General features: G+C 41.8%; 1 protein-coding gene across 1 annotated transcript in view; it reads right to left on the reverse strand.

The window, feature by feature from the left end:
• Window positions 1-27,796, reverse strand: part of impact (impact RWD domain protein) — a 47,976-nt gene that overhangs the window by 13,259 nt on the left and 6,921 nt on the right. Inside the window, exons 6-9 of the mRNA XM_041791734.1 lie at window positions 20,922-21,044; window positions 20,748-20,842; window positions 16,388-16,461; window positions 15,880-15,970 (exon numbers count right to left, since the gene is read on the reverse strand). Coding sequence (XP_041647668.1) covers window positions 15,880-15,970; window positions 16,388-16,461; window positions 20,748-20,842; window positions 20,922-21,044 — 383 coding nt within the window. The remainder of the gene's footprint in view (window positions 1-15,879; window positions 15,971-16,387; window positions 16,462-20,747; window positions 20,843-20,921; window positions 21,045-27,796) is intronic.

Genomic DNA, 27,796 nt, shown 5'->3' on the forward strand with positions numbered 1-27,796 from the left:
CTAATTATTTTGATTTTGACTTCATATTTTGACCTTTCAAACTCACAATTTTTAATTTTAACTCACTATTTGACCTTTAAAATTCAAGCGGGATTCATTTCAGGTAGCAACAGTGAGCGCTGGTGAGAAGCGCCCTGGAATTGAAGTCCTGAGCTGCCAGCCCAATAAAGCTGGCTGCGGACACCAACCTTAATGTCTCGGCGTTGATAAAGTCTCAGAAGGTCACTGCTGAAAGGTCAGGCTGTTCTCAGAGGCTGTATCAAAGCATATTCATGGAAAGTTGACTGAAGGGAAAGCGTGGTAAGAAAAGGAGCACAAGCAACAGGGTTGTCAGCCTTTAGAGGATTTTCAAACAAAGCAGGTTCAAGAACTTAGGGGGGCTTCACAAGGACTGGACTGAGACAGGAGTCAGTGGATCAAGAGCCACCACACAGATGGGTCCAGAGAAAGATTTCTTGAACCTGGCTGTAAGCATGCTTATTTCTGCTGACATTTTAACATGGGAGTGTGTGAGACTTCTGCTGATTCTGAAGATGGCCTCTAGTGGACATGAGAGGAACTGCAGCCCTTAACACTTCAACATCAACTTCATTTTTAAACTATGGAGGTTGGGAGACTGGCAAGATGGCGGCCGCGAGGCTTGCCACGGTACAAGCTCTGCTCCTGTGCTTGTCATTTCTGTCTGTCTGTTCTGTGATGACACAGTTGATGCCAGCGTCCTTTTCAAGTGCTGTACTGAAAGCAAATTCCACCAAATTGTTTGTGTGGTCATTAATAAAGATTCTGATTCTGATTCACAGTCAAGGTTGTGTTCCAGTATTTTCAAAGACTTTGGACTTTAACTAAAGTTTGGATTAAAAACAGATTTAGTTTGGCTTAATCCTCAAATCCATTTATCGACCAACAATTACAGAAGCATCTCTATAATCAGATTAACTCTTGGATATTCTGATGCCATTCTGCTAAGAAATAAAAAAAGGTTTACATATTTTTATCTTCTTTCTTCCTCTTAGCCAAAGATGATCAGATTTCCACTAATGAACACACAGAGGCTGAATCGACATTAATCTTCTCATTGAACCCTGCATCAGCGAACTGGCCTGAGTCATTTCAGCACAAAGAGGAGAGAGAAAGTGCTGTCACTGGAGGAGACTCACACATCTGGCTGCTGACAGTGATAATCAGATCAGATCTTTATTCATCTCCTCACACTGAACATTCACGGACAAAACGCTCCGAACCCTTGAAGAGGAAACATGAAGAAGGGCTGGAGAGGGCTGAGATTATTAAGGGGAGAGCTCTCGTGGAGATTGCTCCGTACGCTGAGAGAGATGAGTGATTAATCAGCGGGTTTCTCTTAAGGACAGCCGACCTGAGGCTTTCACGCCAGTTACTACAGTTAGCAGTAACTGGCAGGAAGCTCCCCCTGAAATGTTTCACTCCATCCCCCTGACCTCCTGAACCGGAGCATTTGGAGGAAAGGCGCCCTGCTCAGCTGTGATTACCTTCATAGCTCAGAGAACCGAGGATTCTGTTCAATCAAAACTGCTCTCTAAGGGTTAGGGTTAGGGTTATGTGTGGACGACCTGCAGAACCACAGAAATCTCCTTATCAACCATTCTAACTTTACAGCTCTACGCTCACTCACCTGGCCCTGCTTCCTGTAGCAGAGATTCATCGGTTTCTAGCTAACTACATCTAGTCCTTGAAAAGAGCTCCAATAGGTTGTTTCCACCAAGTGATCGGGTTCAGTTCAGTACAGCACACATTTTTTGCATTTACATGTATCAAAAGTTGGAAAGGGTACCAAAAACCGACCTGTACCACCCCCCAAAAAGTTAGAGAAAATGAGTGAAAAGTGACTAAAATTGGCCAGAAGTAGCAAGAAGGTGGGTGAAATGAGTGAAAAGTGACCAAAATTGGCCAGAAGCAGCAAAAAGGTGGGTGAAATGAGTGAAAAGTGACTAAAATTGGCCAGAAGTAGCAAAAAGGTGGGTGAAATGAGTGAAAAGTGACTAAAATTGGCCAGAAGCAGCAAAAATGTGGGGGAAAATGATTGAAACACTCCAAACAGAAAGGCGAACCATGGACCATCGTGCTGTGAGGCAACAGCGCTAACCGCTAACTGAATGCATCACAGTTGCAGTAAAGTCAATAAAAAACACAACAAGGACAAGAATATGGATGAAATCCTGGCTGGAATAAAAGAGCAACTGAATTTAAAATTGTGTGCCAGAAAATTAACAGAAAACTAACAGCTGGCTAGTGATGCTACCTCACTCCATTTGGTTGTTGTGGGTATTCCTGTCAAGGCATTACGACCTACAATTGTTGATATTAATATGTTTGATATTTGTGATTTGAGGTTGGGGAGGCTCCAACACCACCTGGAACCAAGAGGGTCTGGCTGCAGACCTCGACAAAATCTCTACGCTGGGGCGGACCTCTACACTGAGGCATGCAGCGTGTTAGCTGTTGTTAGCATGACTACACCGCTGTGCTTACTAGACCTTAGCATAGCCCCGTACGCTGGGGCGTGCAGCAGCAGACCCGACCCCTAAGCTGGGGCGTGCAGTAGCAGACACGACCCCTACGCTATTAAAACTGGTTCGGTTTAGGCATTAAAACCCAAGTGCTTAGGTTCAGGCATTAAAACCTGAGTTGTTCGGTTTAGGCATTAAAACCCGAGTGCTTAGATTTAGGGTAAGCCAGTGGGCAAGTGGCTAGAGCAGAAAATTCGTTACGGGTAATATACGTCATGCCCCAGCGTAGAGGTCCAACCCAGCGAAGAGGTTTGCTCGAGGTCTGCAGCCAGATGCCTCTCCTTGGAACAGTAAAAAAAGAATTGCCTCAACACAATTGAACATGCCGCATAGTTATCAGAGCAGGCCTAAAATCTGGCTTAAAATCTTGTAGTGTGTGGCCAGCCTTGGTCGTGGCAAAAAGCAAGGGATAGGGAACACAAGGAAAGACGCTTATTCAACCATCTTTAACTCATGAGGCTCCTTAAACTTATAGAGGGAAAATTAAAGTTCAGGTCAAGGTGCTAAGGCTTGGACTGGGACACTGTGGTGGTGAGCAAAACCTCATAGAGAGAGGATGCCACAGGCAAAGCTGGATCCCAAAAGAGGACTGACTGTGCACCCACTGCAGCCAACCGGAGGTGGAAAAAGAGCAGGACTTTCTAACCACATGTCCATTGTCTAAGGACATCAGGGACAAGTTCTTTCCACTTTTCACAAGCAAACAAAAAGAATTCATCAGTATGAGCAACGAGCAGAAGCTTCCATATCTGCTGGGTGAAGTGTGCAAATGCTGCAGCGCATTACGTGACCAAAAAGAACGTCAAACACCATCCTGCACCATGAACTGTGCTGCATACACGTAAGAAAAATCAGAATAATAATAAGAAGAAAGATGGATTTTTTTTTTTTTTACATTTTTTTTTAGTTAAACACATTTTGTTACATTTTTCTGTTACCACTATTATAAATCATGTTTTTCATGCCAATAAAGCTTGTTCAATTGAATTGATTTCAGTAAATATGACCTCCTAATGCTGCAAACTCAAGAAATGACCATTTTCAGTCCTTTACAACTTATATAATGTTTTGAAACTCTGCTGTGCATAATAATTTGGAACAGTGCATTTTAGGTTTATTTTTGAAATGAAATAGTTATCATTGGGAGGTTTGTTCACTAAAATTAGAATTATGCTCTAATGGATGATGACTTGAAAATTTTACTGACATTTGCATCAACTATTTAGGGAAATCAGAGAAAAAAAAACATTTGCGTAATAATTTAAACGTGGTGTAGTAGCATGATTCTGCATAAGAGGGTATAATAAGCTTTATGCTTTAAAAGAGGAGGCTTGGGTGGAGGAGGTTAAGCTTTGCCAGCAGCAGCAGTGCGGTGCATCCACATTTATGCAAGCAGGGAGTGGCGAGATGTACGTCACATTTAAATACACCGCTGTGTTGAGAGAAAGAAGTGTGATTGGCTGTGGGAACTGGGAGGCAATAATTAGGATCTGCTTGCTGTCAGCTGATCACAGCTGGGTGTATGACTACCATGTCCTGCATGAACTAACGCTAGACTTCATAAGTGCAACAACTTTGCACCCTAGGTCAAGCTTAGGACTCACCCACCTCTACGAGAAACCAGACAAGCTGCTACACATGATGCCACCCTAAGGCCCTTGCACATGTGAGCAGAGACAGCCTGCTGCTGTGGTGAAAGAGGGACAGGAGCATGAAGACTGTTGCTGTTGCCTCCCCAGCCACTAGCTACAAGCCTTTCACCACTCGCCAGCTTCACAGAAAAGTTTAAAGACTGTCAGTGGGAAGAAACTAACATGATACAATTACCCTTCGCCTAAGAAAACGAGCCCATTTCAAGCAAAGTCAGCCCCACAGGTGGGAGGTGCTCTGCTTTTCCACTGAAATCAACGGCCGAATCACAGGCAAGAAAACACTTCATCTCATCATGAACAAATTCTACACAGGACCGAACACCGCCGTAATTCTGCCATTGAATCAACTTCTCATTGGGCCAATAGGAACGCTCCCTCTGACCTGAGCCTGATTGGCTGCGAGTACTAGCCTCCTCATTGGCTGGGGCACTCCCGTCCCTTGCTGGTTTTCTAAAGTGAGCTAGCAGCTCCATGGCCCCGGTGCAGCGAAAAAATAAACCAGTATTTAAAGTGTTTAGAGAGTGCTGAGTTGACAGAAGAAGACTAAAGTATAACTATGGTACTGTAATCTTGTCTTAAAAATGTAAAGGTGATATTCATACTGGTGTAAATAAATAGTTTGATTAAATTTACCATACTTTTCCATTTTTTGCTAAGCAAGATTTTTGCGAGAAAAGAATTAAACGCCTGTCCCAAATAGCCACCTGGTCCCAAATAAACACCTGGTCTGCTCAGTGATTGAGACAAATAAACGCCCTGGCTATTATTTGGCATTTTACAGTACCAGAGTACAGTACACTATGGCAACCTTAGATCTGGGCCTGGGTCCTTAACATCAGGGGTTCTCAAACTTTTCAGCCCGCAACCCCCTAAATAAGGGTGCCAGAGACCGGGGACCCCCAATGTACCTGAGGGTGGTTGAAGAATAGCTGAACACAACCATGCACATTCAAGAATACTCATGCAGACTTACATTTTAAGGATTTTTTTTCCAACTTTATTTATATTTTTTCACATTTTATAAAGAAACGTGATGCAGGAGAACATAAATACAAACAGAATTTTATAGTCTGAACAGAGAATACTAATTGACCGATAAGCAGCACAGTCCATGGGGTCTTTCCCCTTTTTAGGAAGAACTGAAGTTACTGCTTAGCTCATTGTTTCTGGTAATTGTTTTCTTGAAAGTATTTCTTGAAAAACTAAAGCAAGGATAAGAGTTAATTTAGGAGGAAATGATTTGAAAAACTCAATAGGGAATCCACCTGGACCCGCTGCCTTTCTAAGGATTTTTTTTAAATATTACTGTAATCAGAGAGTAAATCTCACCAAATGACCATGGTTTTATTTTGTATTTAACTAATTTTATGCACATATTGATAAAAATGGGTAAAATATACCATCTGAAATCATTTAAAATTAGTCTTTATTTTTTGGAAGGCATCTAGCACGCTCTTCACCTTGCAAAGCAGATGGATTCGCCTGTTTCTGTGTTTATCACTGGAAATCCATCTTGCAAAGCTCCCGTCTGAACCGTTTGGGGCTGGTTAGACAGTGACAGGGCCAATCAGTGTCGAGGGGCAGTACTTTCAGGTGCGGTGGAGTTGTGACGTAAGCAAGCAGCAACAGGAGGCCGGTGCAATTATGGCAGAAGACATTAGCATGGATGCTGCTAAAGCGCCAGTTTTATCAGAACTTGACGACATTTCTTCATTAAGAGAAGAACAAAGAACAGCAGTGAGTCTTTTTCTTTTCAAAAATGACAAAAGTTGAGTACTGACATGTCTACAGTTGCCATGAGTCGTGTTATGCAGCTCTAATGGAGTTTACTCCTTCGGTAGGGGCGCAGCTCGCTGGTGGTTACGTCACGTGTTTTTTTTTTTTGCTCTGATTGGCCTGTAAAGATGTGACAGACAGAACGTTCATTCAGTCACCCTCTGAGTTTTTTTTCAAAGGCTTTGCCCTTTCCCAAACACTTTGTATGAGTGGTTTTCCAGATGGATGTGTGAAAAATCCATCTAGTGTGCCAGGTTACCACACTCTTATAACTACTTCTTTATGTGAATGCACCCTAAATGTAGACATTTAGGTAAGAAGACGCACATTGTTCCTTCAAACACCTTTTAAAGAGTTAAAGTCTCATCGGGAGAAGGTGAAGTTTGCTTTGCAGCTTCCAGTTTCTAAAGTTTTGAAGTCTGAAGCCTTTTTTATGTAGCCAGAGAGTTCTTTTAGCATAATAGTGTCTGAAGTGTCTTTTAAGTGCCTGTGACCTCTGTGTTGGTTGTAGACAGCTTATTTGATCAGAATCCTCTTATTTAAACAATCAGAGGACCCTTTAGTGACATTCAGAGTTTAATTTCACACAGACTCTCTGTAACATGGTCGGCCATACTGGCAGAGATGTTGGCCGTTGTCTCATGAATGAACTTTGACATGAGTCAGAAATCTGTTCTGGGAAAACTCCCATTACAACTCGACATCTGCTGCAAACGAGAAGACAGAGGAAACTTTTAGTTTTTGGTCTTGCAGAGACACAAAGTGTGCGGACAATCTCACGCCTCAGTGTGATGTGTTTGTGTGGGCGCGTGTGAATCATGGAGCCATCTGAGCGCCAGGAACCAGAGCGGGATGAAAGATTAATAATTGTGCGAAATGATGATTGTGAACTCTTTCTCTGAGGAGGAGCAGAGTGAAGATTTACTCATTGTGATAGTACAAAAGTGTGTGGGTTATTCTTCTTAACTTTTCTCAGTACAGATTTAATGAGTCAATGTCATTTCCTGAAGAACCAAAAAATTAAAATTTAACTCTGCCTTCAGGTTTGATCAAGATTCATATGATCAGAGGCAAAACCATCCATCCATCCATCCATCCATTTTCAATACCGCTTATTCTGTTCTGTCACGGGGGGGCTGGAGCCTGTCCCAGCTGTCATCGGCGAGAGGCGGGATACACCCTGGACTGGTCACCAGTCAATGCAGGGCTGACATATAGAGACAGACAACCAGGCACACTCACATTCACACCTACGGGCAATTTAGAGTCACCAGTAAACCTAATGAGCATGTTTTGGTGGTGGGAGGAAGCCGGAGTGCCTGGAGAGAACCCACGCACGATGCCTTAAAAAAAATAAGAACATTTTTAATTTACACTGTTAACACTTTACACTAATTTTGTCAAATTCCCATTTTCATCACCTTTACCCACCAATTTTGCAAATTCTAACACATTTTTGCAACTTAAAACCCATTTTTTGTCAATTTTAAACCTTTTCCAACACTTTTTTTCTGCCTGTACTTCCACTAAACCAAATCTTGCAACTCTCTGCCTACTGCCGGCTCTATTATTGCCACTATTAACCCCTTTTACCACTTTTTAAGCCACATTTCACAATTTGCTATGCCCATTTTGCCAGTTCCTGACAATTTCTGCATCAGCTAACCCTTTTTTGCCAGTTCCTATCAATTTTCGTCCCATTTCACCAAATTTCCACCTATTTTTGCCACTTTTGAATCCCCTTTTTCAACATGCCTATTTTTGCCACTTTAACCCATTTTTGCCACTTTTATCTAATTTTTGGCATTTCTAACCCATTTCTGCTACTTCTAAAACCTATTTTCAACACCTTTCCCACCATTTTTTGCCATTATTAACCCATTTTAGCTATTATTACACATTTCAATTCTGTTTTTAACAAAAGGATTTGCATTTTTAAGAGGGCTATTTATTACACAAATGAATTAAAATTTGTTTCTTTAATAAGAGTGGTTATTATTCAGGTTTAATATAAAATACCACAGCTTCACTTTACAATGGACAATGGTTTTGCTGGCCTCCAGTCTGGCTGGGCCCTGGGGGTCCCTGGTCACTGACACCTTTATTTTGGGGGTCGCAGACTGAAAAGGTTAAGAACCCCTGCCTTAGAGCAGGGTGTTTCCCAAACTTTTCTTTATGGTGACCTGCTTTTAAGAGGGTAAAAGCCATCATGACTCAAAAACTTTATTTTCTGCATGTTATGTGTGACTTGACCCTCAATGACGTCTGTTTTTATTCACATTTTAAACAGTCCCCTCTTATTGCAAAGGTGGCATCCATCACAGTGCCACGCTTTAAGTCACTGAGCTCTTCAGAACCATCCATTTAAGACCACAGATGTTTATAAATGAGAGACTGCATGGCGAGGTGATATTTGTACACCTGTGCCAACGAGCCTGTTTCAAACACCTGAATTCAATTATTAACCGGTGTGGCCAAATACTTTTTTTCATATAGGTTCAAGGTTCACTTTATTATCCCTGTGAAGGGCAATTTGTTTTGCAGCCAGCAGTCAAGACATACATTCAGATCAATCATAAAGAGCAGCATTGACAACACAATAAATAGAAGCACGAGAGACTGTGTGCAATACAACAATAAAACACAATAAAAACCAAGAAATAACACAGGCTTCAGCTAACTATTTAGAAAGCCGATGGCAGCAGGGACAAAAGAGCTTTTTAACCTTTTTGTCCTGCGTACTGGCAGGCTGAATCTGCAACCGGATGGTAGCGGCTTAAACTCTGAAAATAAAGGGTGGCTGTGATCAGCCAGGATAGACTGGGCCTTTTTTAGAGTCCTAACTCTGAACAACTGAGTTAGGTCAGTAAGGGTCGAACCTGAAATTCGACTGCAGATTTTTGAAATGCCCTGCAATCTGTTACGATTTCTGATACTGAGGGACCCGTACCAAATGATAAAAGAGAAAGTTAAAACAGATTCAATAAAGCAAGAGTAAAACGTTTTCATAAAAGTGCAATCAACATTGAAGTTCCTCAGCTTCCTCAAGAAGTGCAAACGTTGATGTGCCTTTTTACAGACAGCATCCACCTGGGATTCAAAAGTCAGTTTGTTATCAATGACTGTGCCAAGATATTTATAGTTCTGTACCTCCTCAACAGCCTGGTTGTTAATAAAAACAGGAGAGATAACATTTGAATTTTTCCTAAAATCAATTGTCATTTCCTTTGTTTTAGACACATTGATTTGAAGGGAGGAGGGCTTACACCAGTCAACAAATTCAGACACAACAGGACCGGGGTCAGATCATCAGTGCTGAGAAGGGACACAATAACAGAATCGTCAGCAAACTTAATGATCTGACGGTTATCATAGTGGCTCTGACACTCATTTGTGCACAAAACAAATAGGAGAGGTGAGAGAACGCACCCTTGGGGTGATCCAGTGGAGGACAAAAGGGAATCTGACAAGATGCCATTCATCCTCACACGCTGAGATCTACAAGTTAGAAAATCAGTCAGCCAACAAATCAGATCTGAGTTTAAGTGGTGAATGCTCTTCAATCTGGCTGCTAAAATGTGAGGCTGTATACAATTAAAAGCCGAGGAAAAGTCAATAAAAACCAGTTGAGCAAATGTTTTAGCACCTTCAAGGTGTGTCAAGACCAGGTTTAACAAGGTCCCAATGGAATCTTCGACACCCCTACCTGGCCTATATGCAAATTGTATGGGGTCCAGATTAAGCTCCGCCATTCTAAGAATAAGATAAGATTTATTCAAAAGACTTCATAACAAGAGAAGTGAGGGCTAGTGGTCTGAGGTCACTAGGTGACTTTATTTTTGGGCACTGGAACAATTATTGAGTCCTTCCAGATACTAGGGACCTTGTGGAGGTGAAGTGACATTTAGAAAATGAAACAAAAGATATCTGCCAGCTCATTTGCACAATTTTTAAGAATACGGCCTCCGATGCCGTCAGGCCCAGGAGATTTCCTTTCTTTGTTTTTCTGGAAAAGTGACACAACCATTTTCTCGTCAGTGTGAATACAGGGGTTCACAGGGGGAACATTCTTACAAACAGACTGCTCCTCACTAAAATCCTGAATGTCAAAACGGTTAAAAATAAGATTCAGTTCATTGGGGAGCATGAACTCAGACTTTCCATTCTGGGAGACTGTGGATCTTTTGGATTGTAAACCCATCATAGATTTGACACCTTCCCATGCCAGACGTGATTTACTAGAAATAAACATCCCTTCAACTTTGTCCTTATATTGGTACTTTGCAAGCTTAAGTTCAGTTTTGACTTGTTTCTGTAGCTCTCTGTACCGAGTCATATCACCCCGATTGAAACTGATATTACCCTGAAGAATGGTGTTCTTCACGGATTTGAAGAGCCAAGGCTTATTATTTGGATATATAGAAACTGATTTCCTGGTTATAACCACATCTTCACAGAAGGTGATGTAAGATAACACAGTATCAGTTACTTCATCAAGATCAGAAGAAACATTTTTAAACAAGTCCCAATCTGTGCACAAGAAACAGTCCTGGAGGATCTGAGCCGATTCCTCCGACCAGACCGAACCAATCTTCGTTCAACCTTGTTCCTCTTCAGGACAGGTTTGTAAGACGGAGCCAAATAAATAATGTTTGTGGTCAGACGTGCCGAGCAGAGTGTAGGTTATTGTTTACACCTTAAATGTTTACAACTGTTTTCAAAGCCAGAGAGAATCCTTCATTTTCATGACCCAAAAACTTTATTTTCCGCATGTTATGCGTGACTTGACGTCATTTACGTCTGTTTTTATTCACATTTTAAACAGCGCCCCAACTTTTTGGGAATTGGAGTTGTACTTCTGCTATTATTCCATTTCCTTCAGTGTTTTGTGAGGCACTTTGGGCTGTAGGTTTTTCTGTATGGCAGAAAATAAAGCTCAGTGAGTTAAGTTAAATAGTTTTAACCAATGAGGAAAGATATGATGATGGTAATTATTTATTTCTTAATGAACCACTCTTTCACAGGAGCTAAATCATTCTCCTCAGGCTGTGGTTGCCTAGTTTTGTTAAAGCTGTTTCCCAAATGTCAGTCATTATTTTGTGTTTCCTTTAATGGAGTAAAGCAGTTAAATTATTTTTAATTCATTCCTGGTATTGAGGGGGGATTCAGTGTGCTAATTTTCTTTAATTACGGACCAAACAATTAATCCCAATTTTAAAAAAAAAGGTCATTGCCAACTCAATAAATGAGAAATTATTTCATAGTTAGAGCACTTACATCCAATTTTCGACATCAGTGTAATTGAATATTGACTTTTGAAGCTGTTATGAAGAAGTTTCCTGCACTCAGCTGCAGTAATTTACATTTATTTTTTAAATAGATGTTGGAGAGATTTATCCTGTCCTATTTTTATTGATTCATGTCATTTTTAACAAAGAATGTGTTCTCCAGCTATGATTGGATTTTATTCTGCTGTTTATATGTTTTAGTCTATATTTCAGTGTGCTTCTGTGATGATAAGAAAAGGTCCATACGAGTTGAATTATTCCAAAGAAAACAGCAGTTTCTAAGTTTAATATTCAGTGTGCTGAAAAGTTATTCAAAGTTTTATATCCACAGCTGAGGAAAATCTTATGCAGCATTTGTAAGCGGAGAAGCAGCTTCGAACAGACAATAGCTAAATATTCAGCAGCCAAAAGGAAGTTGGACACAGACAGAAAAAGTAACAATGCAAAATTAATTCAAGGCCAAAGCTGAATGTGAGCCGCTCTGACTCACTCTTCACTTCTTTTGGAGTTTGTTTAGTTTTGACAAATAAGACGGGGAAGGCTGAAAGACGTTAGGAGGAGGTTTATAAAGAGCATCAGACTCAGCAAACGTGATCAGATTCACATCCAAGACTGTAAACTTATGGACATTTTCACTCCGTATCCATTTAAACAGCAAAACTAATACAACTGCTGTAATTTTTTTACGTTGTGTGGTTAGAATTCAAACACTTCCTACTAATATTTCCTACATGTCTGAGACCCAGTGCTGTCACCTCTGGAATCTTGTTCATATCATCGCACTACTTTAAGATTTAGACACTGGCAACCTGAACTCCGAGAACAAGACTAGGTTAAACCTAGTATAAGGCTGACCACAATAATCTGGGATGCTTGACTGAACTGTGTGTTCTGGCAGTGATTAGTGTTCTGGTGAGTAATTGTGCTGTCCCTAATGTCTGTCGTTTGAGAATAAAAGGACCCTTCAAGTTTAAAACATAAAGCCCTGTTGGCAGGAAACAGCTAACTTGACATGCCAGAATATATTCAACAACCATCTGGGAAAACTCCCATAGAAAGCATTTGGGAAGGGCAGAACTTTTCAGAAAATCTTCAGAGGGTGATTGGAGGAACGTTCTGTCACATTCAGTGGTGTGCAGGTAGGGGGCACGGTTGCCCCCCCCCCCGTAGCCCAATTGTTGAAAAACGCACGCTAAGGTGCCCTCTTGGGTGCCAAAATGCATGTTAAAGTGCCCTCTTGGGAGGCAAAACGTGTGTGTTTAAGTGTCCTCTTGGGAGGCAAAACACACGCTAAAGTGTCCTCTTGGGAGCCAAAACGTGTGCTAAAGTGGTTTCCTGTTAGGCAAAACACACTAAACTGCCCTCTTGGGTGGAAAAAAACACGCTAAACTTGGATTATCTGGTGCTAATATGATGTTTAAATGCACTAGAATACAGGTAATGGCATCTACTTTATTGAAAATGTTGCCCTAGGGATTTATTTATTTATTTCTGTGTGTTCTTTACAGTCCAACATTGAATCTACACAGTTCCTGTGGATGCTGATCCTAACTACAAACTAACTTGAGTATTCTGTCTAGTTAGTCTGTTTTAAGGCTATATAATGTGCCATTTGTATAACATATAAACATGTCTAAAGTGCCCTCAAAAACATGCGAAACTTAGAGCCCTCTTCAGTGGTGAGAACGCGCTGTATGTGCCCTTTTTTTCTTTTCGCCCCTGCCCTTGAAAAAGTCTGTGCACGCCACTAGTCATATTCATGATTGGCCAGTCAGAGTGACAAATGACGTAGTGTGCATGTGCTACTCTTGTGCAGGCCACCGCTGCCTTAGATTGTTAATGGGGGAGCTTCATGTAAATTAATGCCAAGGCCGCTCGGGAGACGTGCCAAAACAGCTTCTCTGCCAAGACAAGCTTCCAGTGTGCACTTGGTTTAAAAAGAGATGTAGTCCAGTTTCGGATTGAACTGCCGCTTTCCTACAGCTACATCCAAGCTAACGGCTACTGCTAATGGCCCCTGGACGCACCAGAACCCCGCTGGTGTAACAATCGCAAAATCTTGCCAAGACAGAGTGGAAGAAGAGTGGAAACATCATTTCAGTCACAGAAAGCTTTTAGTGTTGCTCTCTGCCCTTGTTTTCAGAAAGAGACATTGTCCAGTTCTGACCAAACTGACTCTGTGGCTAAGTCTGAGCTAATTACTCCACTAGCAGGCCTTGTATATAGTCACTTGCAACGAGTTACCCATTCCCCGTAACTATTGTACCCCTTTCCCACTGGCCGAAAAACCCCTTTAAACCCACTAACAACCGGCTCCTGTCGGCAGTGGGAAAGGCTCTAATCGGCATTAAGACCCGCGTCAACTGACCCTGCAATGGACACAGGTTTTTAATGGCTCATCTCCGATCGGCTCCAGTGGGAACGTCACACCCAGGCAAACACGGGATGACTTTGGCATAACGTGCCTACGTTATTAATATTAATTTTTAATAATATTAATATTATTAATACAAGTAATACGTTTATATTTCTAGCCTGTTGTGATCTTGTAGATCCTTTTTGTTGTTGTTGTTGCACAGAAACTTTATTCTGTCAGCAGGGTGTTTAAGCCTGATGTGCTGGAGGAGGCTGGAATTTAAAGGCAGAAGTTTCACAGCACGGCAGCGCAGTTTAACGGCGCATATAAACACAAAAATGCCCATGTCATAATGAACATATCTGCTGAGAAAAATAATTTTTCTGGACAGATTTAGCTCATTCAGTCTGTTAAAACCTCATGGATTATCTCATAAAGCACTGTGCGCCCTGTCTGTGCGCAGCTAGAAAGAGACATCCTTTTCAAACGATATAATCTATTAACCTTTCATTTATTTATTTATTGCATTATTTGCCTCTTGGAAATGATCACATCGATCCTCTTTTTTTGTTTGTCATTACACAGAAACTTCAGCCCGTCAGCTGCACATTAAAGCCTGATGTGCTGCTGAAGGAGACAGGAGTAAAGGCAGAGGTTTCCAACACTGCAGCGCAGTTTAACGGCACATATAAACACAAAAATGCTTTTCTGGCTCACTCTTGTCATAATGAAGACATCTGCTGAAAGCTTTTATTTTTTCATGAACAAGTCAGGCTATTACAGCCTTGGATTTCTCATGGTTTATCACATGAAGCGCAGTGCTTCCTGTGTAAAAATGCAGCTAAAGAATGGGAGACTTTTCTAAAAGGTTTTTTCGATTTCCCTTTATCATATATCTGCTCCTCTGCTCCTTATATTCTTTTTTTTAGTTTTCACCCTTAATTCTCAGTCTGAAAACTGCCATCTCCTCCATCAGCTGTTCCAGTTGATGGAAGAGACAGGAGTTTGACAGGCTGAAGTTTTAAATCACAAAAAAGATCGATGTTTGCCTAATATTTCCAAGAAGCAGATAGATGTGAAAATTTGAAATAGAAACATTGTTTAGAAAAGGTTCTCCTTCACTTTATTTGGCTGCGCTCATAAGTAGGAAGCGCTGTGCTTTACTGGATAATCCATGAGAAATTCAAGGCTGTAGGAGCTGAATATGTCAGTAGAACATTCATTATTCTCAGAGGATATCTTTGTTATAGAAAGACTGAGCTAGAAAAGCAACGTGATGACATCAGCTTGACGTACCAGAGGAAAAGAAAACAGCCACGCAGCTCGTCTGCTGGCGATCAGACCCGGGTCTAATGGCAATGGGAAAGGAGTCACTTGCCGATTGTTAGCGGGTTTACCCGTGTTTAAAAAACCCGCTTTTACACGCTAATTTTAGTGGGAAAGCAGTATTACATAGTCATGACAAAGCAGGTCAGCAGAAGAGCAAAAACACCTTTTCAGTCACAGAAACCTTTCAGTGTTGCACTCAGCACTTGCTTTTAAAAATAAATGTTGTTTAATTCTGACCAAAATGGTGCTGTGGCTAAATCCAAGCTAATCACTTACTAGCAGGCATTGTACCCAAGCATTCACACAAGAAGTTACCCTTTCCATGCAACTATCACATAATCATGCCGAAGCAGGTTGGCAGAAGATCAAAAATATCTTTCCCAACATGTAAAGCTTTTAGGGTTGTTTTTATTCTTTATTTCATACAGAAACGTGGTCCAGTTCTAGAAAAACGGGCGCTATGCTAAAGCTACAGCAGTGGAGGCAGCCATTGCCCACGGCTTTCAGTACAGCACTGAACTCAGCAGTCAGAAAAAATGCACGTTAAATGCAATGAAAATTAGCCCAGCACCAATTTACTCCATAGAAGAATGAAACTGAACATAAGGGAGGGAGTTAAAAAGGAGGAGGCTGGGGTGGTGGTGGTGATATCAGCACTGATGCAGCAGGGATGAGTGAAAGGAATGTCATATTTAAATGGAGCGCCAAGAGATCTGTGAGGTGATAATCAAAATCAGCTGGGCATCAGCTGATGGCACCTGGGCATCTGACTTTCATGCCCTGCATTAACTAACTCTTTAAGTATGAAAACTTCAGTGAGTTAGTATTTTTAAGAGTGAGCTTAAGAGCTACTTTCTCCTTAAAAATAGTTCCAGGCAGTAGTTCTAGTTGACTCTATCCCACAGTTAAAAAAGATGTGAATAAAAAAAGCTGACCTGCAGTAAATGGAGCAGTCTCCCTCCTGCTGCCGTCTCTCCATCGTCCTCACAGTCCTGCAGGAAGCTGTTCTTGTCTTCACAGTAAATCCTGCAGAGCAGAAACATGGGATCAAAGCATCAACAGCTCGGTGTGAAGAGAGACATTTTGGAGAGAGAGAGACAGCGTCACCTCTCCACAGAAAAACTTTCTAAAGTGCCTTAAATGTCAGCTGTAATGACCGCTCGGACAGCACGGGCAGCTCCACATCGACCTCATTAAACCTGAGGCTGCAGAAAGCACAGAGGCAGGCATCACAAACACTCACCACACACACTCACACATGACACAGAACTCTGTGAGAGCCTTGGCTGTCTCTGCTGCAGTTTTTGACCTTTAATGCACAAAGACGGCCTTTACTCAGCCTTCTTCTTCTGCTGCACTAATGAGCCTTATTCCAACTTCACGATTTGCATAATTAATTCATGGCAGCTGTTACATCTTAAATAAATACTTGACTTCACTGACCTGTATGCATAAATATTATGAGTGGCACTTGCAATCTTCTTGTTTTCGTACAGCTTCTCCAAAACCATTTTCACCTGCAGGAGGAGCAGAGAAGAAAAGCAGCATGGTGATTTATTCCTCCTCTTCACCCGCAAATGTACATCTACTCCTCTTCAGTTAAATAATCTGCTGACACAGCGGCTTTCGGGGACATTCAGCTGAGCAAGAGTCACAAAGAAAAGCATGAAGCTGCAAGATGAAGAAAATGAGCCAATTTTAGGATCATGTCAGTATGAAAGGATACAGACCAAAACATACTGCTGACTACAGCACAAAAAGAGTGACTAAACTCATAAGAAAAAGTCAATAAAATGAAGACTTTAAATTAGGGGTGGTCAAAAACATCCTAGAGCTGACACACATTAACCTAATTATTTTTCAGGGTTCTAGGACCCCTGGTAAACATGGTGACTACTGCCTCCGCCCCTGATCAGGAGCTTTTATTTTGTTTTGAGGGCTCTACACTGCACAACCTGCATACTCAAATTAACTCTGAATTAACTTTTGAAATTCCTTTGTCCACTGTGCATAATATAATCAAGAAGTTTATAACCCATGGAACTGTGGCTAATCTCCCTGGATGTGGACGGAAGACAACAACTGACAAAAGAATGCAACGCAGGATAGTTGGACTGGTGGATAAACATCCTCAGTCATCTTCCACACAAATTCAGGCTGTCCTGCAGACTCAGGGTGCAAAAGTGTCAGCTGGGACCATACGTGGTCATCTGAATGAGATGAAGTGCTATGGCAGGAGACTGAGGAGAACCCCACTGCTGACAAAGAGACATAAAAAAAGCCAGACTGGAGTTTGCAAAAATGTACCTGAGTAAGCCTCAATCCTTCTGGGAGAACATTTTGTGAACAGATGAGACTAAGGTAGAGTTTTTTTTGGAAAAGCATGTCATTCTACTGTTTACAGAAAACAGAATGAGGCCTACAAAGAAAAGAACACAGTACCTACAGTCAAACATGGTGGAGGTTCAAAGATGTTTTGGGCTTGTTTTGCTGCCTCTGGCACTGGGTGCCTTGACTGTGTGCAAGGAATCATGAAATCTGAGAGTATCAAAAGATTTTGGGCTGCAATGTAGGGCCTAGTGTTAGAAAGCTGGGTCTGCATCAGAGGTCATGGGTGTTCCAGCAGCACAATGACCCCAAACATACCTCAAAAAGCACCAAGAAATGGTTGGAGACAAAGCTGGAGAGTTCTGAAGTGGCCAGCAACGAGTCCAGATCTAAATCCCATTGAACACCTATGGAGAGATCTCAAAACTGCTGTTGTAAGAAGGCCCCCTTCAAATCTGAGAGACCTGGAGCAATTTGCAAAAGATGAATGGTCCAAAATTCCAGTTGAGAGGTGTGAGAAGCTTGCTGATGGTTATAGGAAGCGAATGGTTTCAGTTATTTTTCCCAAGGGTGTGCAACCAAATATTAAGTTGAGGGTACCAATAATTTTGTTCGGCCCATTTTTTTGAGTTTTGTGTAAAATTATGTCAATTTTGTCTTTTTCTGCTGTTTTTTGTGTAGTTCCAATGCACATAAAGGCAATGAACACGTGTACACCAAAAACATTTGTAATTGCAACAATTTCTGGGAGAAATGGTGTATTTTCTGGAAAAACTCCAGGGGTGTCACTATTTTCGTCCATGACTGTACATAGAGAGTGATGTTTACCTTGTTCTAGTAAATGTTTGTTCCCATTGGTAGAATGTGTTTACTATCTGTTCCCTTACCCTGATGAAGACCATGAGCTAAAACAGGAAGCTGCCGCCCACACCCCTGCCCCCATACCCTTCTGTGACTCCCCAGGTTCCACTGTGGAATCTTTCCGCCTCCTGGGAACCCTCATCACCCAGGAGGCAGAAACCCCAACAGAGGATGTACCTCCTGTAGCAGCTGAAGAAATCCAACCTGCCAGAGACAAACATGGTGCACTTCTACACCGCCACCATCGAGTCCATCTTCACTTGATTCATCGCCATCTTGTACGATGCTGCAGCCACAGCAAAGGACAGAAATTTTATCTAAATGTATTTAACCAGAGAACCTCTTTGAGATTAAGACTGTCATTGACAAGTGAAACAGGCTGCAGTGAATCATCTGCTCTGCAGAGACGGCGACTGGCAGCAATCTTCCCCCAAGATGCTGTGGTGTTCAGGTAAATCAGCAGCCAACCCCCCTCTCCTTTGACATGGACTTTCTTTTAGTTTTGCGACAATAATAGCTCCATAACCAATCAGCGTCATTTGAGGAGATTTTTGCTATATCGTGTTCGACTACATACGTTTCGTTCAGGAGTGGTTTTAGTCATTTAGATCCCCTATGTGGAGACCAATATAAGGTTCTTCTCAATATACCTCAAATCAATCATAGCAGGTGAACAAAAGGAATGCCAGCTTCCATACATGGGACTTAGCCACACCAAAAGGCCATCTGCACCTCATTAATTTCACTTACTTGGGTATGAATGATGCTTTTGCATGCAGACGCTTAGGGGCTTTTTGAGGGGCTTGCTGTTGGGGTCGGGGGGCCTTTTATGGATCATCAGAATCTATTTTTTCACTCAGGCCTCCTATCTACATTCATAACACATATCTTAAAGGTCACATATTTTACCCTTTCAAGACAAGCTGATGTGGGTCTTAGAGGTCCCCAGAATATCCTGTGAAGTTTGTTGCTGAAAAAAACACTCCAGTATTGGACTTTTGTATGTCTAACAAACTCCTCTGTTTCAGCCCTGCTCAGAACGAGCTGTTTCTGTGTCTGTGGCTTTAAATGTTAATGAGCTGTCTGACTCTGAATGAATGTGGCTAAATGGATGTGGGCCTCCTGATCCTCCTCCTGGCTGGCAGCTGAGAGGAGGATCAGGAGAAGAGGGTTGAGCCTTGCTCCAAGTGGGGTGGGCCAACTGAACTGGAAGTGGGGCTAACTCCACACATGGCACCATGAGGGGGAAATCTGAGAAAGGCTTGTTTAAGCACACATTTTTGGAAGGATGGAGAAAGAGAGGGGGAGGGATTGGATTTTTCTGATTCTTGGGGGTATTGTGAACAGGTCAGGGACACATATTTTTGCAAGAAAAGCCTGAAAAAGTGTATTTTGCATAATATGTTACCTTTAATTACTGAAAGCAATATTAGACTATCTGACTATCTTGAGGCCCCCTGAGCACAAGGCTCCAGGCTATGATATAATGCAGGACTATTCAGTTACAAATTTAACTTGGCCAAATTTTAAAATCAAGAAATTTTGCTAGGCCGGAGATGTTCAGCACCCAGTAAGCAGCTGGTAATGTCAAATTCAAATTAAATTATTCATAGTCTCTCTTTTAAATTTGAACAGCTGTATTTGAACATTACCTGAGGTAGTAGAAATGTTTTTTTTTTTCACTTGAATAAAAATAAAATAAATAGAAGGAAAAAAATACTAATTTGGTCACATCTTACTTTGAGGCTACTTCTGTCAGCATCGTTTGCCATGTTTCAAACAACGCATTGCATTGTAGGTAGACTGTTGCTAGGCTACGTGGAGTGTTGCATTCACTGTCTGAAATACTGGGGGACTTAATGAAAACTTGCGAAACGGGTTGTCCTCTGCATCTCTGGCATGACCACAGGCTGGGTCACTTGGGAGTTGGTTCTGGGCTGCATGTGGCCCCAGGGCAGCTAATTGAATAGGCCTGGTATAATGTTTTAAAGGGGTGTAGCCCAGATAAATGTGAAATATATCCCATGTCAGGGAGATGTGAACCAGTCTATCTGGTGAATCGGGTAATAAATGAGTATGTTATGAAGTAATTCTAAAATGCTAAAAACATCTTCCTGTAAACTTTATATTCTAAATGATGTGCTGCATGTTCTTTTCTTGTTTTGCCTTCTTAAATCATAGATATGTCGTGTATATTTCTACATTAACATCAAACCAAGCAGAAGGGATCAGTGAGTTTAAAACTCAGCAGGTTTCCTCCCACTGAAGCAGCTCCGTCCCTATCTGAGGATCATTATAGAGAGGATGTAAATGCTACTGTAGACCGTCTTCTCTCTGGAGAACAGCTGGCTGGGTAAATATTTCGGTGTAAACAGCTCCTCACAGCAGGTGGAGGCTTTTAAGAACTGTCTACATGTTACCTGAGAGTCACGGAGCGGGGAGGGTGATCGCTCCGTTTGTCAGAGTGATGCTTCAATTTGCATTTAGATTTCCTCCTCCCCGTGAGGCTCTCGCTACTGAAACTTTTATGAGCTGTCATTTCCTGTTAGTCTTCAAGGTAACAGAAACAAATCCTCAGATATTCTTTAATTAAAGTTCATACTGGAGCTCGTACCTGTCTGGGGGTGACCACGGGTGCTAGATGAGGCTGGAAGGTGCTGCGTCGGTCTGTGATGGTGTTTCCATGTTTGATTGGAGGCAGCTCTTCGTCTGCAGGAGGAAATATTCAGTTTTGTTAGTAGAACCTATGTGAACAAGACAACACTGCCTTTATCAAACTTTAATGTACCAGCTGCATGATGCATGAAGAGATGTTCGTTCTCTGTGTTCAGCTTGAGCGTCCTGAAGTCAGGAACATCATCATTGTCGTCCTCCTCTTCGGCCGTCATGTTGACATTTTCTGGCTGACTCACTGAAAAAAAAAACAACAACACGTAGGAAACAGAAATGTCTACAGGTTTCTGTTAAACTCTCAAACCTGCTGCCTTCACTGCTCGTCATTAAATCAAACCACGCTGAGCCTCTTATTACCAAATTAGCATTATGTGACCTTAACAGAAACTCCAACGCTGTTTCATAGAATAATACACACATTATCTATAATAAATGACACCAATTAATACAGACGGGCTGACGCTGGTGTTTAAAGGACCAGTGAAGCAGAGGAGATTATTCTAGTCACATGAATAAAGGTTTCAGCACACTTTGTCTTAATGAGTTAGAGTCCAGTGTTCACTGGGAGGTAAAAATAAAGGATCAGATACTAAAGATCAGCAGTGACTTTAAATCAGAGCTCTGTTGTCATGGAAACAAAGGTGCTCCATGTCTGAGTACAGCCCAAAATCATTTCATGCTCTCTGAATGAACACTAAATGTACCACACTGTTGTTGTGATGAATGTGAAGTTTGTGCACAGCTCGGCAGTATCGCCTTAAATCTCTTTGCAGTAACTTTCTTGTAGTCCTGCATACCTAATGCTCCAGGTTTTCCCGGGTTTCTCCAGTATTTTTGGGCTGTCACCAAAGCTGTCATATCATGTATGAATCGTGCATCAACAACATTATCCGCATCTAACCTTTCTGTCCATGTGACCTGGCAACCCACGACCGGATTCAAGGAGACGGGTGAGATGAGAGCAGCATGAAGGAGCCGAAAAAGACAGGACAGGACAGATCTCTGTTACCTGTGTCCTCTCATAGTACTCTATTGTCCATGTAATATTCAGAGTCCTAAAAAAAGATGTACCAAAGAAAGACTTGTTATGTTTTCTTTTAAGTTCTGACATGACCTGTGCAAATACACTATATTGCCAAAAGTATTGGCTCACCTGCCTTGGCTTGCATTTGAACTTAGGTGACATCCCATTCTTAATCCATAGGGTTTAATATGACATCAGTCCACCCTTTGAAGCTATAACAGCTTCAACTCTTCTGGGAAGGCTTTCCACAAGGTTTAGGAGTGTGTTTATGGGAATTTTTGACCATTCTTCCAGAAGCGTATTTGTGAGGTCACACACTGATGTTGGACAAGAAAGCCTGGCTCTCAGTCTCCGCTCTGATTCATCCCAAAGGTGTTCTATTATGTTGAGGTCAGGACTCTGTGCAGGCCAGTCAAGTTCATCCATGCCAAACTCTCTCATCCATGTCTTTATGAACCTTGCTTTGTGCACTGGTGCACAGTCATGTTGGAACAGGAAGGGGCCATCCCCAAACTGTTCCCACAAAGTAGAAAGCATGGAATTGTCCAAAATGAGTTCCTTTCACTGGAACTAAGGGGCCAAGCCCAGCTCCTGAAAAACAAGCCCACACCATAATCCCCCCTCCACCAAACTTTACACTTGGCACAATGCAGTCAGACAAGTACCGTTCTCCTGGCAACCACTAACCGAGACTCGTCCATGAGATTGCCAGATGGAGAAGCGTGATTGGTAACTCCAGAGAAGGCGTCTCCACTGCTCTAGATTCCAGTGGCGGTGTGCTTTACACCACTGCATTCCACGCTTTGCATTACACTTGGTGATGTATGGCTTGGATGCAGCTGCTCGGCCATGGAAACCCATGCCATGAAGCTCTCTATGCACTGTTCTTGAGCTAATCTGAAGGCCACATGAAGTTTGGAGGTCTGTAGCGATTGACTCTGCAGAAAGTTGGTGACCTCTGCGCACTATGCACCTAAGCATCTGCTGACCCCGCTCCGTCATTTTACATGGCCTACCACTTGGTGGCTGAGTTGCTGTCGTTCCCAATGGCTTCGACTTTGTTATAATACCACTGACAGTTGACTGTGGAATATTTAGGAGCCAGGAAATTTCACCACTGGACTTGTTGCACAGGTGGCATCCTATCACAGTACCACGCTGGAATTCACTGAGCTCCTGAGAGCGAGCCATTCTTTCACAAATGTTTGTAGAAACAGTCTGCATGCCTAGGCGCTTGCTTTTATACACCTGTGGCCATGGAAGTGATTGGAACGCCTGATTTCAATTATTTGGATGGGTGAATGCATACTTTTGGTAATATAGTGTATCTTAGACATAAAGTTAGTACCTTGGTCTGTTTGCACTGTTTAAGGTAACCCAAAGGTGATAAGAACTTAGTCAGAGCCTTAACAAAACGTTTAACTTTTAAGGTGGGCAAAAGAAAAGCCTCTGGACGGCGGGTTGTGGCGCAAATGATTTTGAAAAGGTCTTGGGGACTTATTTAGGTAAGCAACAGGTGAGGACTTCTTTTGTATAGCAGAAATGTCACAGATGACTAAAATGTGAGTTATGCGAACCATTTCTGCTCTTATGAAGAGTTTTGAAAAGAAAGGAAGTGAACAACACAGACTACAATGCCAAATATTTCCAGCTGTGTTAAACACAGAATGTTAATGTACTCAGATGGTGATGTTTAGGAGAAAACACATCATTTTAAAGTAAATCACCCTATTAAGTTAAGATCTAATTAATCAAAAGTAAGGTAGAAAACTTCTCTGTCATTGTTTCATGGGCATGATGACATTCTGAATGATGACACTTGAGTTAAAATCCATGTGGGAGGAAAAAACAAATATTTTGGGTGATATTTCAAGAAAATAGGCCCAGCAGTAAGTAGTACACTTGTAGCTGTTGTTTTATCTGAGTGTTTTATTATGAATGCCCACATCAGGAAATGTAGTGTTCACTTTTTATGTCAATTAGTATTTTAAAAACTTGACATTTGTTGTTTCCTGCTGCAGCAGTCCTTAGATATGTCCTGATATCCTGTTTAGTAGAGTCATTATTTTTACATTTACTGATTTTAACATATTTGTCCGTACTATTTCTACATATTTACTTTTTATACAGTGTTATACTTTAATTCTAAATGTTCAGTTTGCCACAGTATCCCTGTGCTGCTGTTGGTTCTTTACAGTTGTTTCTGCTATTTTTATAGTTCACAACAGATTTGAATAATTAATCAGAATCCTAGTATATGGCTAACCGCTATCTGGGACGTCTGTTGAAAAGCCTGACTGAATTGTGTCTTTTGGCAGAGTGACTTTTGTAGAGGTGTATAATTGTGCTGGTCTTAATATCTGCAGGTTGGAGAATTGAAGGATCCTGATTCCTGCTCAGTTCAGACATCCGGATCACGTGGTTCAGTTCAGCAAGAAGAAGTCTTTCGACTCCCAAATGGCTCTTCATTCAGTACCACTTTGGCTTTGAAATCAGAAACAGTAAGCAATTTTTTTACCCATGATTGATTTAACAGTACGTCATTTTTTTTGAATAACTGTTTGACTAAATCCTTATATTCTCAGAATAGCAAAAATTTTCATAATGATTGATATAAAACTTAATTTTTTAGACCATCAAGCACCAGTTCTATGACTTTTAATGTGTTGAAAGCTGTAATTTTGGTTTTACATGAAAGCACAAAATACAGTGTGAGTATTCTCAGCAAAAAAAGAAACGTCCAGTTCTGACAAAACTGCCGCTGTGGCTACATCTGAGCTAATCACTCCACTAGCAACCATTGTAAACAACCACTAACAGTAAAAGTAACCACCACCTTGAACTCACACAAATATAGGCCCCATCCGCACGGAGACGAATTCAGGAGTATACGCAAGAGGTTTTTGTTGCACCGGCGTTCATCCACACAGAAACGTTGTTTTGGATGACTGTAAATGATACTTTTTGAAAACGGATCCCAGAGTGCACAAATCCCTAAACAACTACCATTTCGTCTCCATGTGGACGGCCGACCGCATCTTTCTTGAAACAATTACGTCACACATGATGCAGCTCCCCTAAGTCTGCCTGAGTCTGGTCAAAACAACAATGGTGGATTACAGGGTTGTGTTCGTGCTGCAGAAGCTAGTGAGCTTATTATGGCTTTTACAGCAAAATCTGATGCTCCTTTACCACCACCGTGAAACGCATACACCAGACATTCTTAAATCCAACACAGAGGACAACCAGGAGAGCAACTAGAAGAAAGTTTGTGTCAGCAATACAGCACCACATACAGGCTTGGCATATGCACTACAGCATTTTCAGTTGTTTTCCGTGGTTCCGTGCTTACATGGATATTTTCTGAAACCATCCAGTCTTTACGGAAAACTTTTTCAAAACAAAACAGCAATATATCATTTTCATCTCTGCATGGCCAGGGCCTTAGGCTGAAGCAGACCAGGAGAAGAACGAAAACGTCGTATTCATCATGAAAAGCTTTAAGTGATGTTCTTAGGCTGGCCACACACTAGACGATTTTTTAATCTGGAACGATTTTAAAACCGTGAGAGACCACAGACTTCAGGACAATTCCCAAAGATTTTTCATCTTTAATCCTCTGAAGACACACACACTATACGACTCAGCCAGACTGTCAGATCATTGGAGACCACACACCTGTCCACCTGCCGACCTGCCTACGACCTCGCGTGATCACGTAACTTCAGAAAAATAAAACACAGATGTCTGGCGACACCATCTTGCTGTCTCTCCACAACAGGCTGTCCTGGCGTGTGTTACAGGTGCAGCAACAATCATAAAACAGGGGAAAGACTCAGGACGAAATCCTGGCTGGAATTAAGGTACAGTTGTGTTTATGGTTGTGAGCGATGAATGTACATATGATTTGTCTGGTGACACAACCGGTCTGCTCGCTCTCATTGGTTGTTGTGGGTACTCCATCAGCAGCACTACGACCTAGAATCGTAAATATCAAACATGTTTGATATTTACAATTCAGGATCTGGGAGGCTATGACGCGATTTGGAGCAGTAAATTAATCATGTTGACACCACACACATGCAGACTACTCAGACAAACAATCATTTGCGACAAGGCTCCAGTCAGTATACGCCCCCACAATTGTCGGGGGAGTCAAATGTTTGCTAAAATCGGGCTTAAAATCCTGTAGTGTGTGGCCGGCCTTACTCTTTATTTCACACAGAACTGTGGTCCAGTTCTGATAAGACTGCCGCCGTATTGCAGCAACATCCAAACTAATCACCACATTGCAGAGGCAGCTATCGCAACTGGCTTGTACAACCAAACCCCACCCATAGCTACCGCCTCGTTCTCCTCAAATGATGCTGAACACTGTTTGATACAAGCAGTGTGGATCGGAGCTTTTCTAGATGGATTTGCCTGATGACAGACATGGAGTCAGGGAAATCCATCTGCTTTACAAGTTTAGCCGTCTCCTGAATGGCTCCGGGTGTAGTCATGCAGTGTGGCAAAGCAGGACATGACGACAGAACGGCCTGCCATTGGTTGTCACAGCTATGATTTATGGTTCAAAAGTTATCTAACTTTCTATAACCTGTGTCTCTTTTTGTTATGCAGACATCATCAGTCTCAGAGGGTTAAGACTCTACCATGCAAAGACAAAGCCATTCATCAACAACTTCTAGAAGCCCCGGCGTCTATTCTAAATCTGAGCTCATCTGAGATGGACTGACCTAAAGTAGAAACTGAAAGTGTGCTGTGGTCTGATGAGTTCACGTGTCAGATTGTTTTTGGAAATAAAGACGAAAAGAACCATCCAGAGTGTTATCAAGGTTCAAAAGCCTGCATCTGTGATGGTGTGGGGGTGTATGGCATGGGTCACTTAGACATCTGTAAATGTGACATTAACACTTGGAGGTTAAACAGGAAATTCTTTCTCAGAGCTGTCCCTGATAATGCCAAGACACGTTGATCAGTTTGAACTAAAATATCTTTGTGCTGTATTCAGTTGAATATCGAAAAAGGCCTGCAAATCACTGCATGCTGTTTTGGGGTTTGTTTATGTATTCCTATCTTCAATAAGCATCATTATATTCTTGCATGAAAAGTATACGTGATATTTTAGATGTTTTGAGAATAAAAGCCCGCAAAGAAAAGTGTCGAATCTGAGCTCATTATGAAAAACCACACTGAAACAAAGTGAAGCTGAATCTCTCACAGACTGAAACCTCATTAAAGTCCAGACTCAAGTGAACAAACATCTGCTCTCATTCATCACCAGCTCTATTATCCTTCTTTGCTTTTCTCCTCCTCTCTGCTGTTTACTTCTTTTTAGTTCCTTCAGAGTAATGTGCATCCTCAAACCCCCTTGAACACACACACACACCCTGACTAGGAAACAATCCGTCTCCTCAGAGCCTAATACTGTGAAACTTATTTCCACATGAATCACAGTGAGGCGGTGAATTTAGCCTCGCTACAAAGACGAGAGGCGGTTCATAATTTCAGGCTTGTTACACCGCAGAGACCCCCACCCTCAGAAAAACCTGCTGCAGGGCTGGACCTGTAGAAGATCTTCAATTTGGCCGTCCTTTATTCTTGTTATACTTTAAAGGATCCTGCAGAGTAACAGAAGGCCTCACTGAGATATGGATCTCGATTCAATGCAGTCACTCAGTCAGACTGTGACGGTTTTTAACGCCCTGCAGCCTTTGTGGTCGTCTTATCACAGTGCCAGAGCATCACATCGAGGTTTGACTCGCTCATGAGCATCACATCACATCTCTCTTTAGGAACTGAAAAGCATCACAGCGCTGTACAGCTAAGAGACGACTAGGAGTAAATCACATTCTCCCAAATATTTAGTGTGATTATTTGTTGAGGAACATTTATCCGGTGACTGACCAGGTGGGGAGGAGGCGCGCGTGAGAGCTTTTAGCCTTCAAATATCTGAAAAATTTAAA

This window comes from Cheilinus undulatus, linkage group 7, assembly GCF_018320785.1.
Source record: "Cheilinus undulatus linkage group 7, ASM1832078v1, whole genome shotgun sequence".
Taxonomy (NCBI): domain Eukaryota; kingdom Metazoa; phylum Chordata; class Actinopteri; order Labriformes; family Labridae; genus Cheilinus; species Cheilinus undulatus.